Source organism: Lactuca virosa, chromosome 9, assembly GCF_052849685.1.
Source record: "Lactuca virosa cultivar CGN04683 chromosome 9, Lactuca_virosa_CGN04683_v6, whole genome shotgun sequence".
NCBI classification, from domain to species: Eukaryota; Viridiplantae; Streptophyta; class Magnoliopsida; order Asterales; family Asteraceae; genus Lactuca; species Lactuca virosa.
In genome coordinates, this window is record NC_136434.1 from 260,738,472 (window position 1) to 260,764,563 (window position 26,092).

Here is a 26,092-nt window from a genome sequence, read left to right on the forward strand (position 1 = left end):
TATCATTGCCTTATTCAACTCTCTGTAATCTATGCACATTCTCATACTCCCGTCCTTCTTCTTTACGAATAACACCGGTGCTCGCCAGGGTGACGAACTAGGTCTAATGAAACCTTTGTCCAATAATTCCTGAAGTTGTGTCATAAGCTCCTTCATCTCTGTTGGTGCTAATCGGTATGGTGCTTTTGCTATTGGCATCGTTCCGAAAACAAGTCTATTCTGAACTCCACTTGTCTCTCAGGCGGTAATCCAGGAAGATCTTCGGGAAATACTTCTGGATAATCACACACCACTGGTATACTCTGCACCTCCTTTTTCTCATTCTTTGCATTGATCATGAATGCCAGATATGATGTACATCCCTTGGCCAAACACTTTCTGGCTTTCATTGTGGAAATGATTCCAGAATTTACTCTGTGTTTGTCCCCATACACCATAAATGACTCTTTCCCTGGCGGGTTTACTTTTACTATCTTCTTTCTGCACAATATTTCGGCATCATTGGTGCTAAGCCAATCCATTCCCAGCACGATGTCGAAACCATTTAGCTCGATAGGCAATAATTCCTCGTGGAACTTATTCCCATTCAAATCAATGAAGATGTTTTTCATGCGATGGCTAATAGGTACAAACTTACCACTAGCAACTTCGACTAATAAAGCATTATCTAGTATGTCGACAGGCAAAGCTAGTTTTCTACCAAATTCATGCGAAATAAAGGAGTAGTTGGCTCCAGAATCAAATAAAATTTGGGCAGACAATTCGTTTACGAGAAAGGTACCTGAAACGACATCAACTTCTTCTTTCGCAGCTTCAAGTGTCATCTAAAAGGCTCTCGCCTTCGGTTTTGGTGGAATGTTGGGTTTTGCTGCGTCCTTCTTTTTCAGACAGTCTTTCAAAACATGCCCTTCCTCGTTACATCCAAAGCATACCCTCTTGTTGGACGGACACTCATTGGCATAATGCCCAATCTTTCCACATTTGTAGCAAGTCACCTCCTCACTACATTTCACAGAGTGCTTTTTCTTGCACTTTTCACACCATTTCACTTCGCCTCCTCCTCTTCCTCCAAACTTCTTAGACTTTGAAAATTTGCTTTTCTTGTTGGAACCTGAAGTTCCTTCAAACTTTCTCTTTTCGCCAACTTCTGCCCTCTCCAGACCCTTGTCTCTGGTCTGGGTCTCAACATTCTTAGCAGCCCAGATGGCGACTTTCAAAGTGGTTGCTTGCTTGACCATCGGACCAAAGTCCGCTGGTAATTCGTGGGCAAACTTGTTGACCTTGGAGAGTTTAGTCGGAACTAGATAAGGAACAAGCTTCAACTTTTCCGTAAAGCTAGCAGCGTATTCAGTGACGCTCATCTTTCCCTTCTTCAAATTCTGGAACTAATTGTTGATTTCCAGAAGATCCTGCTCAGAGCAATATTGCATTTTCAGCTGTACCAGAAAATCCTCCCAAGACATCTTACTAGCTTCTCCCTTAGGCATCGAATCAGCTAGTAGCTTCCACCAGCTCAGTACTCCAGATTTTAACAGAGGAATCGCGAGAACGGTTTTCTGTCTGTTGCTGTATTCGCAACTTTCAAACACTGTCTCCATTTCGGAGATCCAATTCATGACTTCCACCGGTGTCGGGCTTCCAGATAGGCACGGTGGTTTGGATGCCATAAAATCCTTGTATTTACATCCACGTCCGTCATTTCCTTCATTCTGATGGTTTCGTCTAACTATCGGTGGGTTGGCTTGACCAATAGTCCCACTGTAGTTCCCTCCTTCTGATTGCCCTTCATTCAATTCCGGCTGTTCAACAGGCATCGTAGTTTCTTCCCTATTCTGTTGCAGTAATTGCCTTGTCTCTTCCATTTGGCGATCCAACATCATCTGCATCATTTCTTGTACTCCGGCCATTGTCATTGGCTCAGGTGCAGCTGTTACAACAGGTACTTGCTCAAGTACTTGGGGTTGAGGTTGTTGATTCCTGTTTCCGTTTGCATTTCCAACTCCACTGCGAGTTCTTGCCATTATAATCTATATACCAAATAAGGCAAATTTAGATCTTTATCCACGATCAATATTTTAAATTCTCCTTATCACTCCAAAACGTTTACATGCTAGTTCTAATATCGTATTCGTACGCTTAGAATCCTAAACACATAAAGTTTCCAGATCCGGTCGGCAACAAACCATAGATCCGAACAAATAACATCATATATGGCAAACATATAACATTTAGCACATAAAAGTATTTTAGGCATCTTTCCTAAAATATACTAGTGCTCGTGTCTAAAATATGGTAGACACTCATCTCACGATCATCACTTAGCATTGTAAGTTTAAGTCTAGAAATCCTACAAATTCCTAGTTCGCTTAAACTGATGCTCTGAACCAACTGTGACATCCCCAAATTCACGGCCAGAAAAGACCGGTTTTAATTTATGCTTTTAAAATAATTTCAGAGTAATCCTTTGATTAAAAGAGTTGCGGAATTTGTTCCCAAAATGAAATATGATAAAATAAGATTTACCAAAGCATTTCTTAAAGAAATGTATTTTCATTATATAACAAAACTCGAGATGTCATGTTCTGATACATACCAAAAGCATAAACGGCACATTATAAGCCTTACAACAGTTATATACACTACGGGCCTATAATCAAAATATCTTGATAAGTCGTTCAACTTATGCTCTCACGCCACTACCTGTAATACAAAGAAAACTGAGCGGGTCAGGCTTGAGAGCCTGGTGAGCATATAGGGTTTTCAACCCACAATAAATAAATTTATTAATTTCATCAAACAATAATAACCCGATTACACATTCCCGTTATCCTCACTTTACGTCCCTAAAACAAATATCACAAGGGACCTAGTCTAAGGATTTTCATCGGGGCGACAACACTGCTTTGGGGGTTTCCCAGTAATTTATGTCAAATAAGGCAACCATGTGGGGGATGGAGTACAGCAAATGAACACCCAAGCTCATTAACACCTACAGGTTGCGAGCCTGCCAATGTTCCACATGACTATCTAGAAAAGTTTGTGGTCGTCATCCGTACTCCGCTAGATGACTGGATCACAATACCATCGAGGCCTCTCATCATTTTATCACACACCAACTATTTCATCTACCCATATTATACCCAACATATTTGTAGATAATATATATATATATATATATATATATATATATATATATATATATATATATATATATATATATATATATATATATATATATATATATATATATATATATATATAGTTTAAATCATTTTGAAACTTGTATAAAACATTCATTCAACAACCATCTCAAATAAACAATCAATATATATACACATAGAACATATTTATATAAAATACTTCATATCTATGTGTAAGATGAAAGTGACTATACACTCACTTGATAAGACGATAATTGGGCAGCACTTCGTTTCTTAAAACGATCGTTTCCAATAAAACCGGGGGCTTTAATGAAAAACCGGGCCCTGCGAGGGTGGAGCTTCAAAACCGAAAAGATAAATTTTTTCCGAGTCTTTGGGCATTTCGGGACGTATTTTAGGTGTTGGAAATGATACCGAGGCTTCGGGGGAAGTCGAGATAGTAAAAATATTGAATTTAGGGTGAAAAGTGGCAATTTTCCAAAATTACCCGGGAGGATTCGCAACCCTTCTATTTATAGAGGAGAGCGTCGGATCCGAAGCAAGGGGGAAGAAGCACGTGGCAGCTGCTGTGAGGCTCGGATGCAAGGTGGCTCGGATGCGAAGCGAATAGGTGGCTGGTGCGAGGGTGAGACACGAATGCGAGGAGTGGGAGGCGCGTCGGAAGCTCGTAGGCGAGGCGTGGCTCGCTTCGGACACGACACGTATGCGACACAAGTCTGATTTCTACCGGACCACGCTTCGGACACGTCATCGGATCGGACACGGGGCAGCAGCGAAGCGAGGGTGACGTGGCCGAAGTTGAGCCATGCGAAATTCCTCGGTTTTAGCATTTTTCTCGATTTTTGTGTCCCAAACTTCTAAAATCCATAACTTTTGCATACGGGCTCCGTTTTTGACGTTCTTTATATGCACGCGTAGGTAAAATTATGTTCTACAACTTTCGTTTAGACTCCATCGGCTAATTTTGACTTTATTTTTAATATTATTATTTTTAACAGACCGGGACATGAAAATCCGTTAAAAATTCATAACTTCTTCATCCGACGTCCGTTTTCGTCTGTCTTTTTACCGTTGTACTACTATTTACGAGACCGTCGATTCTCGTTTGGGTTGTGTCGGCTAAAAATCACTCGATCTAAAATTCGAGTTTTTAGCTGTCTACTGCTAAGCTGAAACTTAGAAAAATCATAATTTCCTCATACAAAGTCAGATTTGGGCGTTCTTTTTATGCATACTCTCAGTTTAACGAACACTACGACTTTCATTTAGATCACCAAGGCTAAAAAATAGTTTATCAAAAACTCACTTTTGACGTCATACAGCGTTGTGCCGGTTCTGTCGCGAAACTTTGACAGGTCATAACTTCTTCGTTATAACTCGGATTTCGGTATTCTTTATATCTCCGGAATCCTTGTTTTGGCCACTACAACTTCCTTCATAGATATTGGGTTTATCTAATATTTATTTTCGATGCTTATTTTTTATTCTTAATTAATTAAATCCTAATAATTAAGCATAAAACACATAATTCACATAATAATCACATAATTCCTCTTTATTTCTTCAAAATGAGTTACAAAGGTTAACCTAGACTATTATGTCAATATTAATGCCTAGCCTAGAAACACGGGCGTTGCACATACGCTGGATTCTATGAAGTGGATGGTACCAATATCGCAAAATTGCAACCAAAAATCAAAACCCTTGTCAATTTGGAGTTGGCAATTAAAAAGATTATGGAAAAGTACCGTGTTTGTAGCTCCAATTCGGGGATGCTCGAATGACGCTACGCCAGCAAACGAACCCTAGGTAACGCAGATGTCAAATGAGTAGTGGAAGACGGAAGAATCGAGAGACAGATAAATGTAGGCGATGGATGAGGAAGCGGTGAAGGGAAAGGAACGACAAAAGAATCGGATTCGGTGAGAAGCAGTGGGGTGAACAGTACCCAGGTAAGTTACTGTTCATAAGATTGTTGTGATTTTATTATATATGTTAATATATATTAAAAATATATAACAAAATAATGATAATAAGAATAAATAAAAAACTTATAATAATATGTAAAGAATTTTGTTAATCATAATTAAAAATCATAACACAATTAAAAACAATAATTTATTTTTTTTTGGTAAATTTTTTTTTTATTTTACTACGGAATTATATTCCGTAACTAATTGACTACAAAACATTCCGTAGCCACATAGCTACGGATTTAGATTTTGTAGCTATTTTTCAAATTCAAAAACAACTTAGTTAAACAAATAACAACGGTTAACCCTTTCGTTACAAGTTCCGTTGTAGATTAGCTATAGATTTTTATAGTGTAGCAAAATTCCGTCAACAAGTAGCTACGAATTTCTATTATGTGGCCAACTAGCTACGTATTTTTATTTCGTAACCGATTTTGTAGCCAACCAACTACGAAAATGGATTACGTAACAAGTTCCGTAGCAAACTAGCTACAACCAACAACCATATAGTATATTTCATAGTAAAATAGCTACAAAATTTGATTTTGTAGTAACAATTCAAGATTTAGCTACGGAAATGCAACTCCGTAGCTCTTTTCGTAGAAAAATAGCTACGGCCAGCCATTTTGTAGCATATTCCGTAGTATAATATCTACAAATTTTGATTACGTAGTAACTTTTTGTAGTTATTCCTAGTTTAGCTACGGAATTTAACTCCGTAGCCATTTTCGTAGCAAAATGGCTACGAAAAGTCATTTTGTAGCACATTCCATAATAGAATAGCTACGGATTTCAATGCCGTAGCAAGTTTTCGTAGCTATTTAGGATTTTTCTTGTAGTGGATGTTGTTTCTTACAAATTTCAGATGAGTGATATAGCAATGTGAGTTTACCATAAAGTATTTTGGTCGTATTACAGTAAATTCTTGTCTATTAGCTAACAAGATATTGGCTAACCTCACAGAATCACGATCTAATGTAACATTATTCAGTTTGAAACTTAAATTCTATATTCTATATTTTTTCTCATCGACTCTATTTTTATCATCAAAAAGCTCAACTTTCATTTTCTCCACATCACTACTCATAGAAATCAACAAATGATTCAAGTAAGTACAAGCATCAACACTATAAGATAAAATAGAATCAAAAGAACTTGAAGAAATATTAAGTGAGATTAGGAGATTACGTACCTTCTCAGCAATTGGAGACTTTGAAGTGGTTGCCATATTGCCATAAAACACGTTCATTGAACATTCCCTCCTTCATCTTCACTCACATCGTCGCTCTCTGACATCTCAACTTCGCTACCTGACCCAAATCTTTCTTTCTCAAACTCTTCCTCTTCATACTCACCAACAACATTTCTAGCATGCATAGAAAATATAGCTCCATGGGTAGGATGTCGCATCTCTTCGTCATCCGATCTAGATGACCAGATTTGATACATTCCTTCCTTTTTATCCATTCGAAACTTGTGAAAGATTCTTTGATTTTGCCCCAAATTCTTCGATCTTCATGGCATAGTAAGCTTCGTCCTTCACCTTCTCTTGCTTCTACTCTTTCTTCTTAAACATACAATCTCTTGCTAAATGGTTCTTACCATTGCAATAATTGAAGTCATATCCAAATTCACCAACCAACTTCTTGTCAACCTTCTTCTCTTCTTCATTTCCATCTTTCTTTTTCTCGACAACAAGATTAGATGTCAAAGCTGCCTTCTTAAACGTATTACTTTTGAAGTTTCCCTTGATAGGCTTCTTGTAAAACGTTTTGACATTATTATTGGAATAGTAAGCAAAAACCTCATCATCATAATTTATAATTAATCCTTCATCATTGTCATCATCTTGCTTCACTGATGTTGGTTTTGGAAATAAGAGCTAATGGACCACCAAAATTAGTTTTGTCATTGTCATCTGCAATTTCTTTCACCTCTGCTTCATGTGCTTTGAAGATGTTATAGAGATTTGATAAAGAGTATGAATCAAAGTTCTCTTGAGTTTTGATCATAAGACAAATGTTCTTCCACTCCTTCTTTAATCCTTAAATGAATGTAATGATGAATTCCGAAACTGAACGAACAACCTTATATCTTGAACATGTGTAAATCAAATCGTTGAATCGATCACAGTAGGCTTCGATTGACTCCGTCTCTTTCTGCTTGCATTCCGATAATTCAGACAAACATTGGGTCATAGAACTTTTCTTCGTTCGTTCATTGCCTTGAAACTCCTTCATTGTGTTCCATATTTCTTGAGCAATCTTACAACCCCTAACATAGTTGTAAACAACTGGATACAAATCACCTCTTAGTTCACGGAGACATCTCTTGTCATTCGCTTCTTTCTTCAATCGTGTTGTAGTCACAAGTTCATTCAGAGCAGTTGTACCAACAACTTCAACTACAACCGCACGAAATGGACCATCTTTGATTGGACGCCATAGATCTTCGTCGATTCCATTTAGGTAATATTTCATTCGATCAACCCACTGATCATAATATTTCAGAAGCAACATTGGGGTTTTGTGGATGAACTGAGAAGATTTTCAAATTCATCATCGTGTTAGCATACAAGTTGGCTATCGATTGAATCAAAAAAATTAAAAGCTTGAGTAGAAATGAAATCAGATTCAACCGAATGATTCTTGATCGCATAATCGATAAATCTCAAATATTGTTCGAAGAACAATGTTTTTCAAATGCGAAAAATGTTGAATTCAAAAGGGATGAATCAACAAATGGAAACAAGAAAGAAATTCCTCAAACGGTTTGACGATTCCTACTCTGATACTACCTGATTAATCAAGAATTCAATCGAGTATTGATTTCGTAAAGTAAATGAACATAAGAGTAAATAAATTTGGATTCGCTCTATTAAGTCTAGAAGGCAACACATGTTACATTGTAAAATGATAGAGAGTATAAAGCTTCTTTCTATAACATATGCTACAATACTATTTATAGTGCTATCAACAGACTCAAAATATACTAGGAGACTTCGACATTAAGTAAACATAATACAAATGCTCATAGAAATACATAAATATATCGAAGTTACGTAAACATCGATATAGAAAACATGAATACGTTCAACATTAAGCTTATAAGACTTCACTATTGAATATCTTCAAAACATTTGATATTCTACAGATTCCAACCCCTAGTTAGGTGAAAGTTGCACTTTGCAATAACTATCTTGTAAAATGCATAATTAATTCCATTAATTCTAATTGGCATGAGGCCAAAGGTTGTAGTTAAATATGGGTGTTTAATTTACCATATATTTCCATAAATAAATGACTCTCATTCCTTATGAGGTGAAAGTTGTGATCTTTCCTGCTCCAGAACATATAGACTAGTTTTGGTAATTAACTTGTAACTTTATATGAGAATGTAGAAAATTTGTTTGAGCGTGTACTTTATTTCTAGGGAAAGATAAGAGAGTATTATATAATAATAATTAATCAAGTCTTTGTTGTCAAGAAAAGAATAGGCTTTTAAGTTATTATTTTCAAGGGAATGCAGCTTTGACAGGTCTGTTGGAAATTTCGCTATAAATATGGATGTTTTACCATGGTTTGTTCTTAGTAACATTCTTTATGTCTTGAAGATTATTACAGAACATTATGTTATGAGAGGGATTATGGGATCGTTCCTTGCATCCTCTTGTTCCGGGACAACAATAGTAGGGGATAGTTATCTTTAACAATTATTGCATGTCTTCGTTGTATTGCTTTCACAATTTTGTTTTTTTGTTTTTTTTTTTTTTTTTTCTGTTTTTAGACTAGCTAGTTCAAACATTAAGTGGTATTATAGCAAGCTTTTATACCATTCTTTATAGATTCGAGGTGTCAAGAAGACATTTCAACCATTTCACAATATTGTGATTCTACTTTTATCCTAAATCAACCTTCTACGAAAACGGTAATCCTCCCATGTCTATGCAAACCAAATAGCAATTGTTATTTGATTCTAACACAAACCCTAAAACTAAATTATCATCTCTCAAACAACCTAAAAGGTTATAAGTTATAACTGGTTAGTCTGAAGAGGTGTATGGATAGGGAAAAAAGAGGGTGCTTATTGCTTATTGATTATTCCTACCATAATAAGCTAAGTTTAAATGTTTGGATAAGAATCCTTAAAAATCAGATTATTGTGGTAGGAATAAGCTAAATAAACTGATTTTTATAAGTATCCTCCCCCTTGCTTATTACTTATTCCCACCACAAACACTTTTGTAAAAACCACTTATTCCCACCACTACAAGAAATTAGAGTATTACCGGCGACGTCCGTCGCCGCTAAAGGGTCACTGCTGTTGGTTCGTCGCTAATGCTCCACTGGTAGCCGCTATTGCCTTCTGTCGCCGTTAAAGGCGCGTCGCTGCTAATACTATCTGTCGCCACTAAAGGTGTCGTCGCTATTTGTATGTATTTGTATACATACAAATACACATACATACATAATACACATACAAAATACACATATACATACAAAAACACATACACATACAAAATTACGTACATATACATATAAATGATCATACAAAAACACATATACATACATAAAATACACTCAAGATATACATGTACATACAAATGCAAATACAAATACATATCCACATCTACAAACACAAAATACAAATACAAATACACATCTAAAATATCAAAATTATCAAAATTTCATCATGAACATTGGTGGTGGCGGTATACTCCGGCGAGAATGGTGGGGGGTCTCAAAATTCCGACAACCAACACAAATTTAGTAGGGAGAAGAGAAAAGGAAAAGAAAAATGGGAAAAATGGAGAGGAAGAGGGGTGAAATAGCGAAGATTTCGGTGAAATTCCGATGAGGTCGAAGGTGGTGAGTAGAGAGAAGAGAGAAGAAGGGAAAACACAGAAGTAGATCAGGGAAGAAAGTGAAGACGAAGCAGATTTTATTGTCGACGCTCTTTAGCGGCGACGGGCAGCCTTTAGCGGCGACACATCGGAAGGAAAACAATACGGGGTTTTCTACATCGTTGGATCATCGCTTAAATCGACGGATGGGGTTGAAATGACGCGGATCGCCAGAACAGGCAATAGCGGCGACGAGTAGCGTTTAGCGGCGACACACCGGAGGGAAAATAACGCGGGGTTTTCTACGTCCTCCTAGTCGTTGGATCATCGCCTAAATCGACGGTTAGGGTTGAAATGACACGGATCGCCAACATAATCCTTTAGCGGCGACGAACACTTTTAGCGGCGACAAAAACGCGTTTGTTTGATGTCGCCGCTAAAAGTGTCCGTGACTGCTAAAAGTGTCGCCGCTATTGCCTATTATTCTTGTAGTGCACTGCAATAAGCTAATAAAGTATAAGCAAATTTATCTAAACACCCTCTGAATTCAAAGGCAAACGGACCGAATAGTATTAATTTAACTTAACAAAATTTTAATATTATGTTTAATTATATCTTTTAGAAATTATTTTAATAAAAAAAATCCCTGATTTTAAGATAACTTTGCTCATAAAAGTCATTTATACATAAAATAATGTGTCATGAATATGCGATTGAACATTGTAAGAATTTACTGTCAATAGATAGCGAATTTATAAATATTTTTTAAGATGGAAAGTTCCAAAATGAACAGCCCTGAGGTATTAACAATGATTCTTTACAATGAAAGACAAGCAGAAAAAAACCTATTTCCTATTCTGGCATTTAATTACTCTAATCTTTACACCACACCCTATATAAAAATACAGTTTTTTTTTTTAATACATTTTATGGCTGCTCAAGGAGATATGTTTATTCCTTTCCTTTTCCCAGATCTCTTTCCTTCACTATAATCTAGTTTCTATAATCATTTTTCCGGTTTTGCATCAAAACTAGGAAAGAAAGATAGCGACATCCATACTTTTGATTAACTGCAACTGGTAGCGAGAAGAATATGGGGCGAGCACCTTGCTGTGACAAAGACAATGTAAAGAAAGGTCCATGGGCTCCTGAAGAAGATGCTAAGCTTAAAGCATATATTGAAGAACATGGCACTGGTGGTAACTGGATTGCTTTGCCTCAGAAAATCGGTAACTTATGTTCATGTCAATGATAACACTTACTTTTATTGGTATTTTGTTTATTTTCTCATGATCAAGATTAGAAAGTCTGACAAATAATTTGACTGTAAATTTCCTATTGTTGGTTTACTTATGAGGAACTCTATGTAACCATGTTAATCACTTGTCGATGAACCTATAACTAGGGCTCAAAAGATGTGGGAAGAGTTGTCGCCTCCGGTGGTTAAATTACCTCCGGCCAAATATCAAGCATGGAGGTTTCTCAGAAGAAGAGGATCGCATAATTTGTAGCCTCTATGTTAGCATAGGGAGCAGGTAATTAGTTAAGCGCTTATTAGAAGAAACAGCTTGTAGGTTTTAATTTGGAAAAACTTCATATTTTTTCCGTACGTTTTGAATTCATAACATTATTTTTTTTTTTTTTGCACGAGCAGGTGGTCTATAATTGCAGCACAATTGCCCGGACGAACTGATAATGATATAAAGAACTACTGGAATACAAAGCTGAAGAAGCAACTCTTGGGTAAGCAGCGAAAGGAACAAATATATCGTAGAAAGGGAGAGTTACTAATGAAGAAAGGAAGGGCGCCATCACATATTCCATCATCCATAGTTGTTAGAAGCAACGACACCAACAATTCCCAAGATCCTTATTGGCCAGAGTTGCCGGTGATGCCGCCTGTGCCCTACTCTAATCAACAACCGTGCTTTGTCGATGATCATGCTTCCATACGGAAACTACTTGTCAAGCTTGGAGGAAGATTTTCTTCTGATGATAATGGAAGTCAATCCACCAACATGGTCTCTGACTTTCCCATCGACACTTCAACTGATCTTCAGACATCATCACAAGACAATCAGAACTTAATTGCAAGTGGTTCTCCTGTTTCGTCTTCTTCAATGTTGCTAAACAGCCAATACAATATCTTGCCTATACTGCAGGGGCAAAATGTTACTTTCCCATCCGTGTTTGAGGAGATGTGTTATAGTACCAACCCACAAAAAGTGAATGGGTTGGAGTTTCTATACGGTGAATTGTGTGATTTAAATGCAAGCGGAAGCAGCAGCGTTGTTACATGTGGACATAGCATGGATTGGGGCGAGATGAGTTCCTTAATTAGTGGTACGGCTACTAGTAATGCTTTGAACTCATGCGATTATCAAAGATCACTTATTCCGCAAGGGGTGTTACTTCAAGATTGCTCTTATGATGAAGAATTTAACAACCGAGTTCAATAACAGACATGCAGAATCTGTGATAAAAACCCTAGCTTTATGATTCTTTGATGGCAAATGCTTAAGTTTAAATTGGTATTTCTATAGTTTCCAAACCGTTTTGGAGAGAATTGCTTCAAACATAATGTGTTTATGACTATCTAAGTGTATCTGTGTGTGTGTGTTTATATTGTTTGTGACAGTGGTAAATTAAATTTATCTTAACTTTCCTATGGTGTACATTTTCTTTTTTGTTTGTAGAAGTTAAGGGAATCTAATAAGAACAGGAGCTTTGAAAGGAATATTTAGTGGAAAAAGATAACTTCAACACAAAGTGAAGACAGAATATTGGGATGTGTGAATTCATCCTGTACCCCTGCCCCTGGAAAAGGTATACCATACATATTTAATTGATTTATATATTAACTCAGATGCATGTCGGTCACACCATACCTTTAATGACTTCTAGGAACCCTAAAAAAGATTCCATTCATATTTGGCAATAAGTGTATGGGAGTTGTAGCATATATGGTATTCCCATTGATCAATTAGGATTATTACCAATGCAATGTCAATTTTGTTTCAACAGGTAACATCTATCTGCCTACCTTAAAAATAAATAATGCATGTAATTACTGAGTTGTATTTGAAGACGCCGTTGTATATGCGCAATGTTGTATTGCTGGTGTTTCCTTGTATTAGAATCAAGCTTTGACTCTATCCAATCAAGAACATTTGCAATCCCTTAGCTTAAAAAAACATGACTTTCCTTCCAAAGAAAATTATTATACATATATTTATATTAAGACTGTAAGTAATAGATAAGATTAACAACTCCCTTATGATCACAAATCCAAATTATTACATGTTTACATGTTTCATACAAACAATCGTATACATGCAACTCATTTCATCGTAGATGAACCCTCAAAATTGATAAATGAAGCGAAGGACGATGAAAACGTGCATCTTTCATTAACTTGCCAAGTAAAGAAGAACAATACATCTATGCAAAGCTTAGCCTGCGCCTCTCTTGATCCCTAACATACATGACAAATTACTAAGTAAAATAACTAACTTCTAACAATCAACTACCATTAAAACATCAGCAAAATTAAATATAACAGTGAGACAGACACAAAGGAATAAAAATATGGCAGACGCAAAGGGATAAAAATATGATATAACGGTGACACAACACAAAGGGATAAAAATATGAACTTGCATGCTTTTGATATATCTCTTAAAATTTCCATAATACCTTGGGAAGGTGTTTTTTGCAAAAATGGGGTTGTTCCCATTAAGCAGACTACTTTTGTAATTTTTTTAAACATATGTGAAAAAAGAATATGCACATGGATCTTTTCTGTAAATTATATGGATTGATTTTGTAATTTATTTTCTATACATAGACCAAACTTACCAACATACAAAACTTTTAAACACATGAACATTTTCTGTAAAAAATAAATTTTTACATGAAACTTTTCTGTAAAAAAAATTACATATGAACCTATTTTGTAAATTACAGGATCGTTTTCATAATTTATTTTCTATGTAGGGACCAACCTTCACTTTTGTAAATTTGTTAGATGGAAGGGGCATTTATGTGATTTTTTTAACATATGCACCATTCTTGTAAATATAATGTTGCATAAGGACCTATTATGTAAATTACAGAAACGTTCTTACAATTCATTTTCTATCTAGGTATGAAAGATGTTAAACCTGCAAAAATGCCAATATAAGAATGGTAATGTAACGTCCCCGATTTTTTCATGATAAAATTTTCATTTTTATTAGCAGTATTTTACTTAAATTGGAGTATAATTAAATAATGTGGAAAACATAATGCATGTGTATAGTCGAGCATTTGTCTCCTCACGATCCAAAGAAGTACCTTAAATCATTTGTAATCAAGTGGGTAAGCATGAAGCTTAATAAGTTCCGCAAAATACCATATATCACAATACATATACATGCATACAAATAATGGCTCACGACCTTTCGCAAATCCACAAATTGGCTCATGACCTGTCGTAGATCTACCAATAATATGTGTATTTAGACGTATGACCTACTTGTCATTTCGTCATCAACACGGGTCTATAGGCTCCCAGCCTGTTGTCGCTTCTCCGTCAACCCCTCTATTAGGAACTAAAGTGGATAACAAACAAAATCAAAAGCATACAAGACACAGTATTTACATGGTTCGGTGAAGGTGACCTACGTCCTATTGGATCTATATGCTCAAGAATCATTATTTAGTGATATTGTTATGGTCACACCTTAATCAAGTTGGTACTTATTGAATATTTATTGAGTATTTGATTATTAATAAATAAATTCAACTCTTATATTTTATTAGATAAAATTATTGTTTTATAAAAATAATAATAATAATGAAGAAAAATTAGTTATTACATCATATGATATGATTAATAAGTTATGTACAAATCTTTTGGGCAATTTGGTAAATCATGCCTTAACTAATTAATTGGCTTACTTAGTTAAACAAACTAGCCTAACTTTTGTTCTTTTCTTTTAACCATTTGGCCATAACGTTTAAGAGAGTATGGAGGTTGTTTCTCAACTTCCATGTTTTCTATCCCATTCCTCCCTTTTTAAGTATTACTTTATATTAAAATAAGGTGTAGCCTTTTAGCATGCATGGGATATATAAGAAAGTGTTATGTTTGAAAGTTGCTAGGTTTCTGGTCTTGTATTTCTCCACATAGCTTCCTCTCCATCTCTCACTCTCTACTTTTTGAAGTTAGTTGTCTAGATTTGGTGCTTCCTTTCTTTCTTCCTTTAGTGTTTTTTTTTGTTAAGCACTTAAAGGCTTAAAGAACAAAGTATACAAGAAGGAAACTAACATTTCTTTATACCTTACTCTTGGTGGTGGATACGTGTAGAGAAGATCATACTCTTTGATCTTTCCATCTTCATTAACACTAGTTGACCCAACACCAAACAAAATGGCACAACTATTCATCAAGTTGCTCTATTCCACTCCCAAGAGCTCCAAACCTCTTCCAGGTGCTCCATACCCCCTTTTTGACGATCCGTTCCTTTGGCCCTTGATCCGCTCCTTTATCAGATGATTTGTTCCTTTGTTACATGCTCCATGAACCCCAGAGCTCCATTGAGTTCTAAGTGCTCCTTTGAACTCAAATTCTCGGTGAGAATGCTGCAAATACTGGAGTCACATTTAACCATCTTCAGCTTCACTTGAGCATCCTCTGAACTCCACCTCAAACATTAACTTCTTCTCCCTTCCTGCCATCAAGCCCCAAATGGGCTTTACCTCCTAAAAACATCAACCAAGTCCAAGCAAAGCTTGAACTTCTCTAAGAGAAATGACCTTGTCACTATGTCTTCCTGATTCTCCTTGGCACCACACTTTTGAATGCATAACCTTTCATAGAACATGATAGGTTTCTCCACCTTCAAAAGAAAACTTTGAACGAGACCAATCAGATATTCTTGTATCCAGATCACTTTCATGGTCTGAATCTATAAATCCAACTAAGTACGTATGTCGTGCATTGGTACCATACACCATACAGACATTAAGTGTTCCTTTCAAGTGTAGCAAGATCCACTTGACCACTTCCAAATGAGATTTCCCCTGATTGTCTCGAACTGCCAAAGAAGTATCAACACGTTTGGACTAATCACGATATAACGAAGACAAGAATTTGTCAATGTTGTGAGAAATGTATAACCATCATGCTCTTCTATCACTCCGAATCTCCATCCTTGTTATCTTCTTTTTAGCTCCTAAATCGTTCATCACAAGCTTATTCTCCAAACGTTTCATCAGTTTGTCTTTCTAGCATCAACATCACTAGACACTTCTTCCATGGGTTGTTCAAGGATTCCTCACGTCTATGTTGTTCCATGCTACCTTGCTGTTTCTTATTTATCACAAAACTGTGTGGGGTTTCTTGAAGGGTTTTGAGCATTCTAACACTCCTAAGGTGTACATGCAACCCTAGAAACCTTGGATATATGTTTTCTCTAAGATACATGCAAATGATAAATTTCCAAGGTTTACATCCTAACTAGCATGGCATGGGTAACGTGAATCATAAAATGCTAGAAGAATTACATACCTTTTAGTAGTGGTTGATTCCTTAGAGTTTGAGAGCCTAACACTAATAATGTGGATGCCTCAAATGGAAGTCACAAATCACCACAAACTTTGGAAAACTATGAGAGAGTATGTATGCACTCTAGAAATCGGCCACCTTGCTCACACACACACTAGTCCCAAATCAAGTGCCAATGACTCCTTTATATAGTGTGGTGGATTAGGGTTACATTCCATGTAAACCCTAATACCCATGACTCTTCCTTTCCAAGGATCCATGGGTTAAAAGCTCCATGGACTATACATGGACTCCCATACAAGCCTAGCCCATTCCAAATGAGTATTAGCCCACACTATATAAATACAAGAGCCCATATTTAATTATTCACCTTTTTGATCAATAAATTAATTCTAAATTAATTTAATATCAATACTAATTAAATAATATGATTTCATATTAATATATTATAACTTATAATATATTAATAAATCAGAAACATACAATTCTCAAAGGATTATCCATACAAATAGTTCTGGTGAAGTGCAACCCGAATGGACCATGCCGGGTCGGGTCAAGTATATACCAAATAAAGTTATGGACTTAGACACCTTATCCAACAGTCTCCCACTTGGATAAGTCTAATAACTAGATTTGCCTATATGACTTCAGGAGCCAACCGACAATCGTAGCTCTTAAAACTCTGTTGAACTATGAAGCGCCATTTCAGATAAGTGATCATATAATCCTTTGTTCTCAAGATATCAGTCGGACAAATACATGGAACAATGTCGTACTTATTGTCCAACAGTTTGTTTCCCGATTTCCGATTTGTTTGACATAAAACTAAATTAAACACATCAATTAGGTTCTGATCGGGCCCAATACATAGGTCAAAACAAAATTATCGAGGGGCCCAGACATCGCTTTTAATCCTCCAAGGACTAAAAGGAACAAATAAACTTTGACTCATATGCTTGTTCTACTACTTGTTGAATCATACACAAAGGCACGTTTTATGACATCAAGTTACTGATGCGTTTTCGTGCAATCAATGCATAACCAACTCATAGGCAACATCACGTTATATGATATTACCATCTCACATTACTCGAGATAAATTCCATGAAGTGATACAAGTGAGCATGGGTTTAATCCAATACTCAGAACTTATGAGCACTCATGAATGTTGTAGCAACTATTTACTATGTCCAACAACTTAGATATCTACAAGCCCAATTCACGACAGTCTTAATTCATACCTACTTCCGATGTATGACCGACTGACCACAGTTTGAATAAAGTAATTATTCTGGAAGTCAAAACATGCAAAATTGAAACAATAGTAAATAATTGACAAAAGAAAGCACACCTTACTCATAAATAAACAACAACTTTTATTCATCATCAAATGTCGATTACATTTTACAAGTTTCAGAAATAACTATCTAATCTGTAAAACGAATATCGTCCCTCATCCCGATGCGCCTCGCATGCTGCAATTGCCTAACCCTAGTCAGTCCCTTCGTGAGGGGATCTGCAGGGTTCTTTTCTGACGATACCCTCTTTTCCACGAGGAGTCCTTTTTCTATCTTGTGTCTTATGAAATGCTATTTTCTGTCAATGTGTCTGGATCTGCCATGATCTCTCGGTTCCTTGGCTAAGGCAACCGCACTATTGCTGTCACAGAAAATCTCTATAGGCTCCCTTATAAATGGTACAACTCCAAGGTCTCCGATGAAGTTCCTCAGCCATATCGCCTCCTTCGCCGCTTCACTCGCTGCTATGTACTCTGATTCACAAGTCGAATAAGCTACTGTCTCTTTCTTGGAACTTTTCTAGGTAATTGCTCCTCCATTCATGGTAAAGACCCAGCCCGACTGAGAGCGGAAATTATCCCTATCAGTCTGAAAGCTAGCGTCACTATACCCCACTACTCTCAAGTCATCACTCCCACCAAGGGTAAGGACCCAGTCATTAGTCCTTCGCAGGTACTTGAGAATCTTCTTTATCGCAATCCAGTGAGCCTTGCCAGGATTCCCCTGATATCTGCTGACCATGCTCAAAGCAAAGGCCACATCCGGTCGAGTACAAGTCATATCATACATGATCGATCCAACAGTGGAAGCATATGGTAATCAAATCATCTCATCCATCTCAGCCTCTGTACTCGGGCTCTAAGCCTTGCTCAGTTTTTCATTATGCTGGATCGGTAAGTCACCTTTCTTGGAATTCTGCATGTTGAACCTTTTCAACACTTTATCCACATAGGTGCTTTGACTAAGTCTAATTAGTCTTTTACTCCTTTCTCTCAATATCCTTATCCTTAGGACATATGCAGGTTCCCCAAGGTCCTTCATAGCAAAACACTTCCCAAGCCAGGACTTAACCTCCTGTAAGGTTGGGATGTCATTTCCTATGAGTAGTATGTCGTCCACATACATCACCAAAAAGCTAACTATACTCCCACTAGCTCTGACATATACACATGATTCATCTTCGCTTCTCGAAAAACCAAACTCTTTGACTTTCTCATCAAAACAAAGATTCTAGCTGCGAGATGCTTGTTTTAATCCATAAATGGATTTCTCAAGCTTGCACACTCTATTAGGGTACTTTGCGTTGACAAAACCCTCTAGCTGACTCATGTAAAAATCCTCAGCCAACTTTCCATTAAGGAAAGCGGTTTTGACATCGATCTGCCACATTTCATAATCATGAAATGCAGCAATGGCTAGCATAACCCTAATAGACTTAATCTTCGCTACTGGTGAGAAGGTTTCATCATAATCAATACCCTGAGTTCGAGTGAAACCGTTCGCAACCATTCGCGCCTTATAAGTGTGTACCTTTCCATCCATGTCAGTCTTCTTCTTAAAGATCCACTTGCACCCGACTGTCTTACGGCCCGATACATTGTCAACCAAGTTCCAAACTTGATTGTCATACATGGACTGAATCTCGCTGTCCATAGCCTCTTTCCATTTAGCAGACTCGGGGCCTGCCATGGCTTCCCTATAGCTGTTAGGTTCATCCAAATTTACCAGTGTACTATCACTGATAAATGTATCACCTTCCGCAGTAATATGGAAACCATAGTAATGCTTAGGTGCATTCCTAACTCTAGTGGAACGCCTAAGAGGTACAGACTCGTCAGTTGGGACAACATGAGTTTCCTCCTCAGGTTGATTGCTAGGGTTTGAGGTTCCTTCACCACTTGACTCTTGAATTTCTTCAAGGTCAATTTGCCTCCCACTGTTTCCTTGGCTTATAAATTCTCTCTCGCGAAAGACCCCTCTCCTTGCCACAAAGACCACATTCTCACTGGGTCTATAGAAGAGGTAACCAAAGGATTTCTGTGGGTAGCCGATGAAAATACACCTCTCACTTTGAGGTTCGAGCTTGTCGTGAGTATCACGCCTCACGAAAGCCTCGCAACCCCAAATCTTGATGTGGTCCAAATTGGGAACTTTCCCAGTCCACATCTCGTGAGGTGTTTTGGCAACCTTTTTGGTAGGGACTAGATTAAGGATATGGGCGGAAGTCTCTACGGCATACCCCCATAATGAGATTGGTAGCGAAGATCGACTCATCATGGAACGAACCATGTCTAACAAGGTCCGATTACGCCTCTCAGCCACACCATTAAGCTGTGGTGTTCTGGGATGTGTCAATTGTGAGACAATCCCACATTCCTTAAGATAGTTAAGGAACTCTGTACTAAGATACTCACCACCTCGATCGGATCGAAGCATCTTAATGTTCCTGCTCAACTGATTCTCCACTTCCTGTTTAAACTCTTTGAACTTTTCAAAGGTTTCTGACTTATGCTTGATTAAGTAGACATATCCATATCTACTATAGTCATCAGTAAAAGTCACATAGAAGCAGTTAGCATCCCTTATGGCGGTTCTGAAGGGTCCATACACATCAGTATGTATGAGATCCAACAAACCCTCACCCCTAGCAAAAGTACCAGTGAAGGGTGACTTTGTCATTTTCCGAAGAAAACAAGATTCACAACTATCATCCGACTTTAGGTCAAATGAATCCAAGACTCCATCCTTTTGGAGTTGGCCTATGCGTTTCTTGCTCACATATCCAAGACGACAATGCCATAATGATGCTTTATCCAAACTAGTGGAAGAATCAATACACAACACATTATTTCCTAGGTTATCTACAACTGACACAGTTTTATATACACCATCACAAGGTAATGCTTTAAAATAAAGAACATTATTAAAGAAAGCATTAATACCACCACATTCATTATCAAACGAAAAGGTAAACTCTTGTTTGTACAAACCATGAAAGGAAATAATATTTCTCGCCATTTCAGACGAGTAACAACATTTATTCCAATCTAATACTAACCCACTACTTAGCAACAAAGAATAAACTCCTATCTTGGTGACAGGTGTAACTTTCCTATTCCCCATGATCAAGTTTATCTTCCCATGCTCCACATTCTCACTTCTTCTTAGTCCCTGGAAATCAGAACATATGTTAATACCACAACCTATATCAAGGACCCAAGAATTAGAATATGATGAGTTATTTGACAATATAGTGTAAATACCTGCATGGTTGGGTTTCACTTTCCCATCCTTAACATCTTGCAAGTACTTTGGGCAGTTTCGCTTCCAGTGCGCCTTTTCATGGCAATAGAAGCATTCAGCCTCTTTAGGGTTGGCAGAAGGAGTGACAGAACCACTTTTGGTTCTACTTGAAGAGGAGCCATCAAGAGACTTTCCCTTTGTATGCTTCGAAGCCGCTTACAACATTGACCCAGAAGGGCGTTCCAAACGGTAAAGCGAGCCTTATACAGCGCACCGATACTATCCCTCCCCGAAGGGATAGAAGACTTTATGGTATATTGCGATGCATCCAACCAAGGGCATGGCTATGTTCTGATGCAACGAGGTAAGGTCATCACCTATGCCTCAAGACAGCTAAAGACACACGAAGTCAACTACACCACACATGATCTTGAGTTAGGAGCAGTGGTATTTGCTCTGAAGATCTGGAGAGACTACCTGTATGGTACAAAAAGCACTATCTATAGAGACCACAAAACCCTTCAACATATATTCGACCAGAAGGAGCTCAACATGAGACAACGACGGTGGTTGAGCTACTCAGTGATTATGAATGCGAAATTCGTTATCATCCCGGTGAAGCCAACGTAGTAGCTGACGCCCTAAGTCGGAAAAAATACACTGCTCATAGAGTCAAAGCATTGACTATGACTATCCATTCAGACTTGTTCACACAAATTAAGGAGGCTCAACTAGAAGCCTTGAAACCTGAAAATGTGGCGGGTGAATCCCTGAGTGGGATGGATAAAAACTTGGAAGTCAAGGGTGGCGGAGCCTTATATCTCATGGATCGGATCTGGACACCGAAGCACGGTGGTTTCAGAGACTTGGTCATGATCGAAGCGCACAGCACTCGATATTCCGTCCACCCAGGTTTAGATAAGATGTATCTGGATCTTAAAAAGTTATACTGGTGGCCTAACATGAAACCAGAGATTGCTACCTTCGCGAGCAAGTGCCTTACTTGCGCCAAGGTTAAGGTCGAATACCAGAAACCCTCAGGTATGCTTCAACAACCGGAGATACCTGACTGGAAGTGGGAGAGGATCACAATGGACTTCATAACCAAGTTGCCCAAGACAATGGGTGGTCTCGATACCATTTGGGTGATTGTAGACAGGTTAACAAAGTCCGCACACTTCTTCCCTATCAAAGAGACCGACAAAATGGAGAAACTAACAAGAACCTACATCAGAGAGATTGTATGACTGCATGATGTTCCCATATCCATTATCTCTGATAGAGATAGTAGATTCACTTCAAGGTTCTGGCAGTCGCTACAAAGTTCCCTGGGAACTAGGCTGGACATGAGTACAACCTACCATCCGCAAATTGACGGACAAAGTGAGAGGACTATTCAAACATTGGAAGATATGTTACGAGCCTGTGTGATTGACTTTGGAAAGGCATGGGATATCATTTACTCCTTGTCGAATTCTCCTACAATAATAGTTATCACACGAGCATAAAGGCTGCTCCATTTGAAGCCCTCTATGGCTGAAAGTGCAGATCCCCTCTGTGCTGGGCTGAGGTGGGTGACACTTAGTTAGGTAAAGGACGAGTTCCTGACAGCACTCTCACAGGTCCGGAAATCATTCGGGAAACGACAGAGAAGATCGTTCAGATTCGTGAACGATTGAAAGCCTCTAGAGATCGATAGAAAAGCTACACAGACAAGAGAAGGAAACCTTTGGAATTCAAGGTGGGCGACCGTGTTCTATTAAAGGTCTCACCCTAGAAGGGCTTGATACATTTCGGAAAGCGTGGAAAGCTAAATCCAAGATACGTAGGGCCTTTCGAGATTCTCGCTAGAATCGGCCCTGTAGCTTACAAAATCAAACTACCTCGCGAACTAAGTAATGTACACCCTACTTTCCATCTCTCGAAATTGAAAAAGTGTCTGTCCGATGAGACTCTTGTAATCCCACTCGACGAGATCGAGATCAACGAGATCCTCAACTTCGCGAAAGAACCAGTAGAGATCATGGACCGAGAGGTCAAGCAAACGAAGAAAAGCCGTATCCTGATAGTGAAGGTTTGCTGGAATGCCAAGCAAGGACCTGAGTTCACTTGGGAGCACGAATATCAAATGAAACTGAAATATCCTCATCTTTTTACTTAGTTAATTGTAATTGCTTAATTGCTTAAACTCTAATTTTGGGACGAAATTCTCTCTAACGGGGGGATGATGTGACAACCCGAAATTTCTATCTTGTACAGTCATTCAATTCAATCAAAGTCAGACTTGTTTCAGCTATCTTTTAGCATTGTTAAGGGTCTGTTTGAGTATTCCAAGCCTAGTACATTCAAGGATTGGGTGCTAGGAAGTATCTTCTAGAGTTCAGTGTGCTGCATTCAGCCGGAAAACTCCAAGTCTTGGAGTTTACGGCCGTAAACTAGAGATTACGGCCGTAATCTCTTGGCTGGCCGTGAACTCCTCCTTTATGTAGGATATTCCTTCATTATTCTTCATTTCTTACACTTTCAACTCAAGAACTCTCATTTCTCTCTCAAGTATCATCAAGATCACTTCTATTTCCCGACAAATTTATAAGTGATTCTTCCATTTATTAGTTGATACCTTTCATAATCTAGTAAAGTCCATTGATTTCATCTGTGAAATCACCTCTTTTGGGTTAGATCATCAAGAACATCAAGAACACCAAGAACACCAAGAACTCACACACTAGTTCTTTGGGCCGTGAACACCCCTTCAAGCTTCAAAACGTAAGTATCCTTTCCATATACTAGTTTCCCATTAGAAGCTCTTGAAATACACCCTTGAAATCAACTACTTTAGCTTGATCATCAAGAGTTTACAGCCATAACATCTCCATTGGCTGTAAACCCTTCTCAAGAACATCAATGGCCGTAAACATCAGAGGTCGTAAACCCTAGCTTCTTCTTGTGCTGGCCGTAAACTCCCATGGCCGTAAACCACCATGGCCGTAAACACCAAGGCCGTGAACACACTTGTGTGGCCGTAAACCCATTTAGTACAATCATATGTGATTGTAACACTTCTTTCCAAGTGTTTCCTAGTCCCTAAGGCGGTTCCAATTCATGATTAGTAGTTATATATACTAATTATATCCATATATGTGTCATTATATGCTTAATAGGATCTGTTTGTGCTCGAGACTTCACTTGACACTTAAAATCCTATATCGATCATTCGTTCGAATCACTCACTACAGGTGAGTTCATACCCCTAACTTACCTTTTAAATGATATTAAATGCTTTTATTGGGGGGGGGGGATACAAGTAGAAAACATTATAGTTATTGTATCAATCACATGTGATTAATAACTATCAAACAAGTGGATTTCTTATACTTCAAAACTGTATTATCAAACAAACTGCTTCAAATCGTTTTATAAACTCTTTTATATGTTAAACTCTTTATCATTTTACAAAACTCTTTTTAAACTTATATATTGTCAAAATCATGTCTATATAGATATAGTTATATAAATAAGGTTGAAAGGGCTTACGACTGATAACTCGCCTTACTTCCTGTTCCTTGTTTGGTTGTGGACTTAGGGTACCGGTTGTTTGTCCGAGTGTTGTTTGAATCTTAGTTATATATTATGTATATGTGTATAGATATAAAATTTCTTACATCAGTTCAATACCTTTGGTTAGCAAAGGTGTACAAACATGATTCAGTCATACAAACAACATCACTAGTAAACTATAATAGGTATAGTTTAGAGGATTACTACACACTATTTCTAGAACAATGAAACATACAAGAGTGAGTTCATACATGAGTCAGTTCAAACATACTATAATGAGAAGCAGAGAGAACATACTATACACTGGAGAACATACTATACACTAGAACAGAGAGAACATACTATACACTAGAACAGAGAGAACATACTATACAAATACAATAACAAAGATAACATTAATGTGAGCCACTACTTCATGGCATGACAATATACTGTTGTGTCACGTTTTGTTACCAGAGTCTCCTGGAAGGAGAGCGTGAATTTGTGTATAGATCTATACGGGATTGACCATCCTACACCTTGCTGCTAGCTGCAGTGGGACCTGCAGGTCTACGGGTGACGAATGTCATACCATTTCGACGTTTTTGATCGTCGGGTTTTACTAGTCAATCAAGTATGGTTATAATCTCATCACATTTTACCTTAATTAAACAAACTGGTTTAAGGTAGTTAGTACATCGGTAGTTACTTATATACAATAGCCATGTCAAGTCACTAAATCTAATAGTGGCTAATGCTATGGGTTGGGAAGCTCTGAAGGAGCTCATGATCGAGGAATACTGCCCAAGGGGCGAGGTTCAGAAACTTGAACAGGAACTCTGGAGCCTAACCATGAAAGGCTCCGACATAGTCTCCTACACTGCTAGATTCAGCGATCTGGTGGCGCTATGTCCGGAAATGGTCACTACTGAGGGAAAGAAGATTGAGAGGTATATCTAGGGGCTGGTGCCTCCATTTCAGGGGAATGTCTTAGTTTCAAACCCCAGTACCTTCGGCAGTTCCAAGCGATTGGCACAACGACTCATTGATCATGGAGTCCGCACCCTGACAACGAAAACAATCCTGGCCATCCCAGAACCCTCCAAAGCCACTGACAACAAGCGGAAGTTCTGGGATAACAAGGAAAAGAACGCGACGCAGAACGCTGCCAAAAAGCAGCAGGTTGTAGCTGTTCATTCTGCAATAACACCTACTGCTACTGCGCCAATGAGGCAGTATGCTGGGAGTTTGCCTAAGTGCAACAAATGCAACTTCCACCATAATGGACCCTGCCGGGAAATCCATTGCTCTAACTGCAACAGGAAAGGGCACACTGCCCGATTCTGCAAGGCTCTGGCAAGGCCAATCAACCAAGTCCCCAGCATTGGTGTGGGCCAGGCTTGCTACGGATGTGGCGAGGTGGGCCACTACAAGAGAAACTGCCCGAAGGCAGGGAATGCTGTCGGAGTGGGAAGAGTTTTGGCTAT

General features: G+C 38.0%; 1 protein-coding gene across 1 annotated transcript; it reads left to right on the forward strand.

The window, feature by feature from the left end:
* Nucleotides 1–10,921: 10,921 nt before the first annotated feature.
* LOC145137545 (uncharacterized) lies at nucleotides 10,922–12,641 on the forward strand. The gene is made up of 3 exons (XM_079071674.1): nucleotides 10,922–11,206; nucleotides 11,383–11,512; nucleotides 11,632–12,641. The coding sequence occupies exons 1-3, from the start codon at nucleotides 11,071–11,073 to the stop codon at nucleotides 12,434–12,436; spliced, it is 1,071 nt and encodes a 356-aa protein (XP_078927800.1). The 5' UTR covers nucleotides 10,922–11,070; the 3' UTR covers nucleotides 12,437–12,641.
* Nucleotides 12,642–26,092: the final 13,451 nt, after the last annotated feature.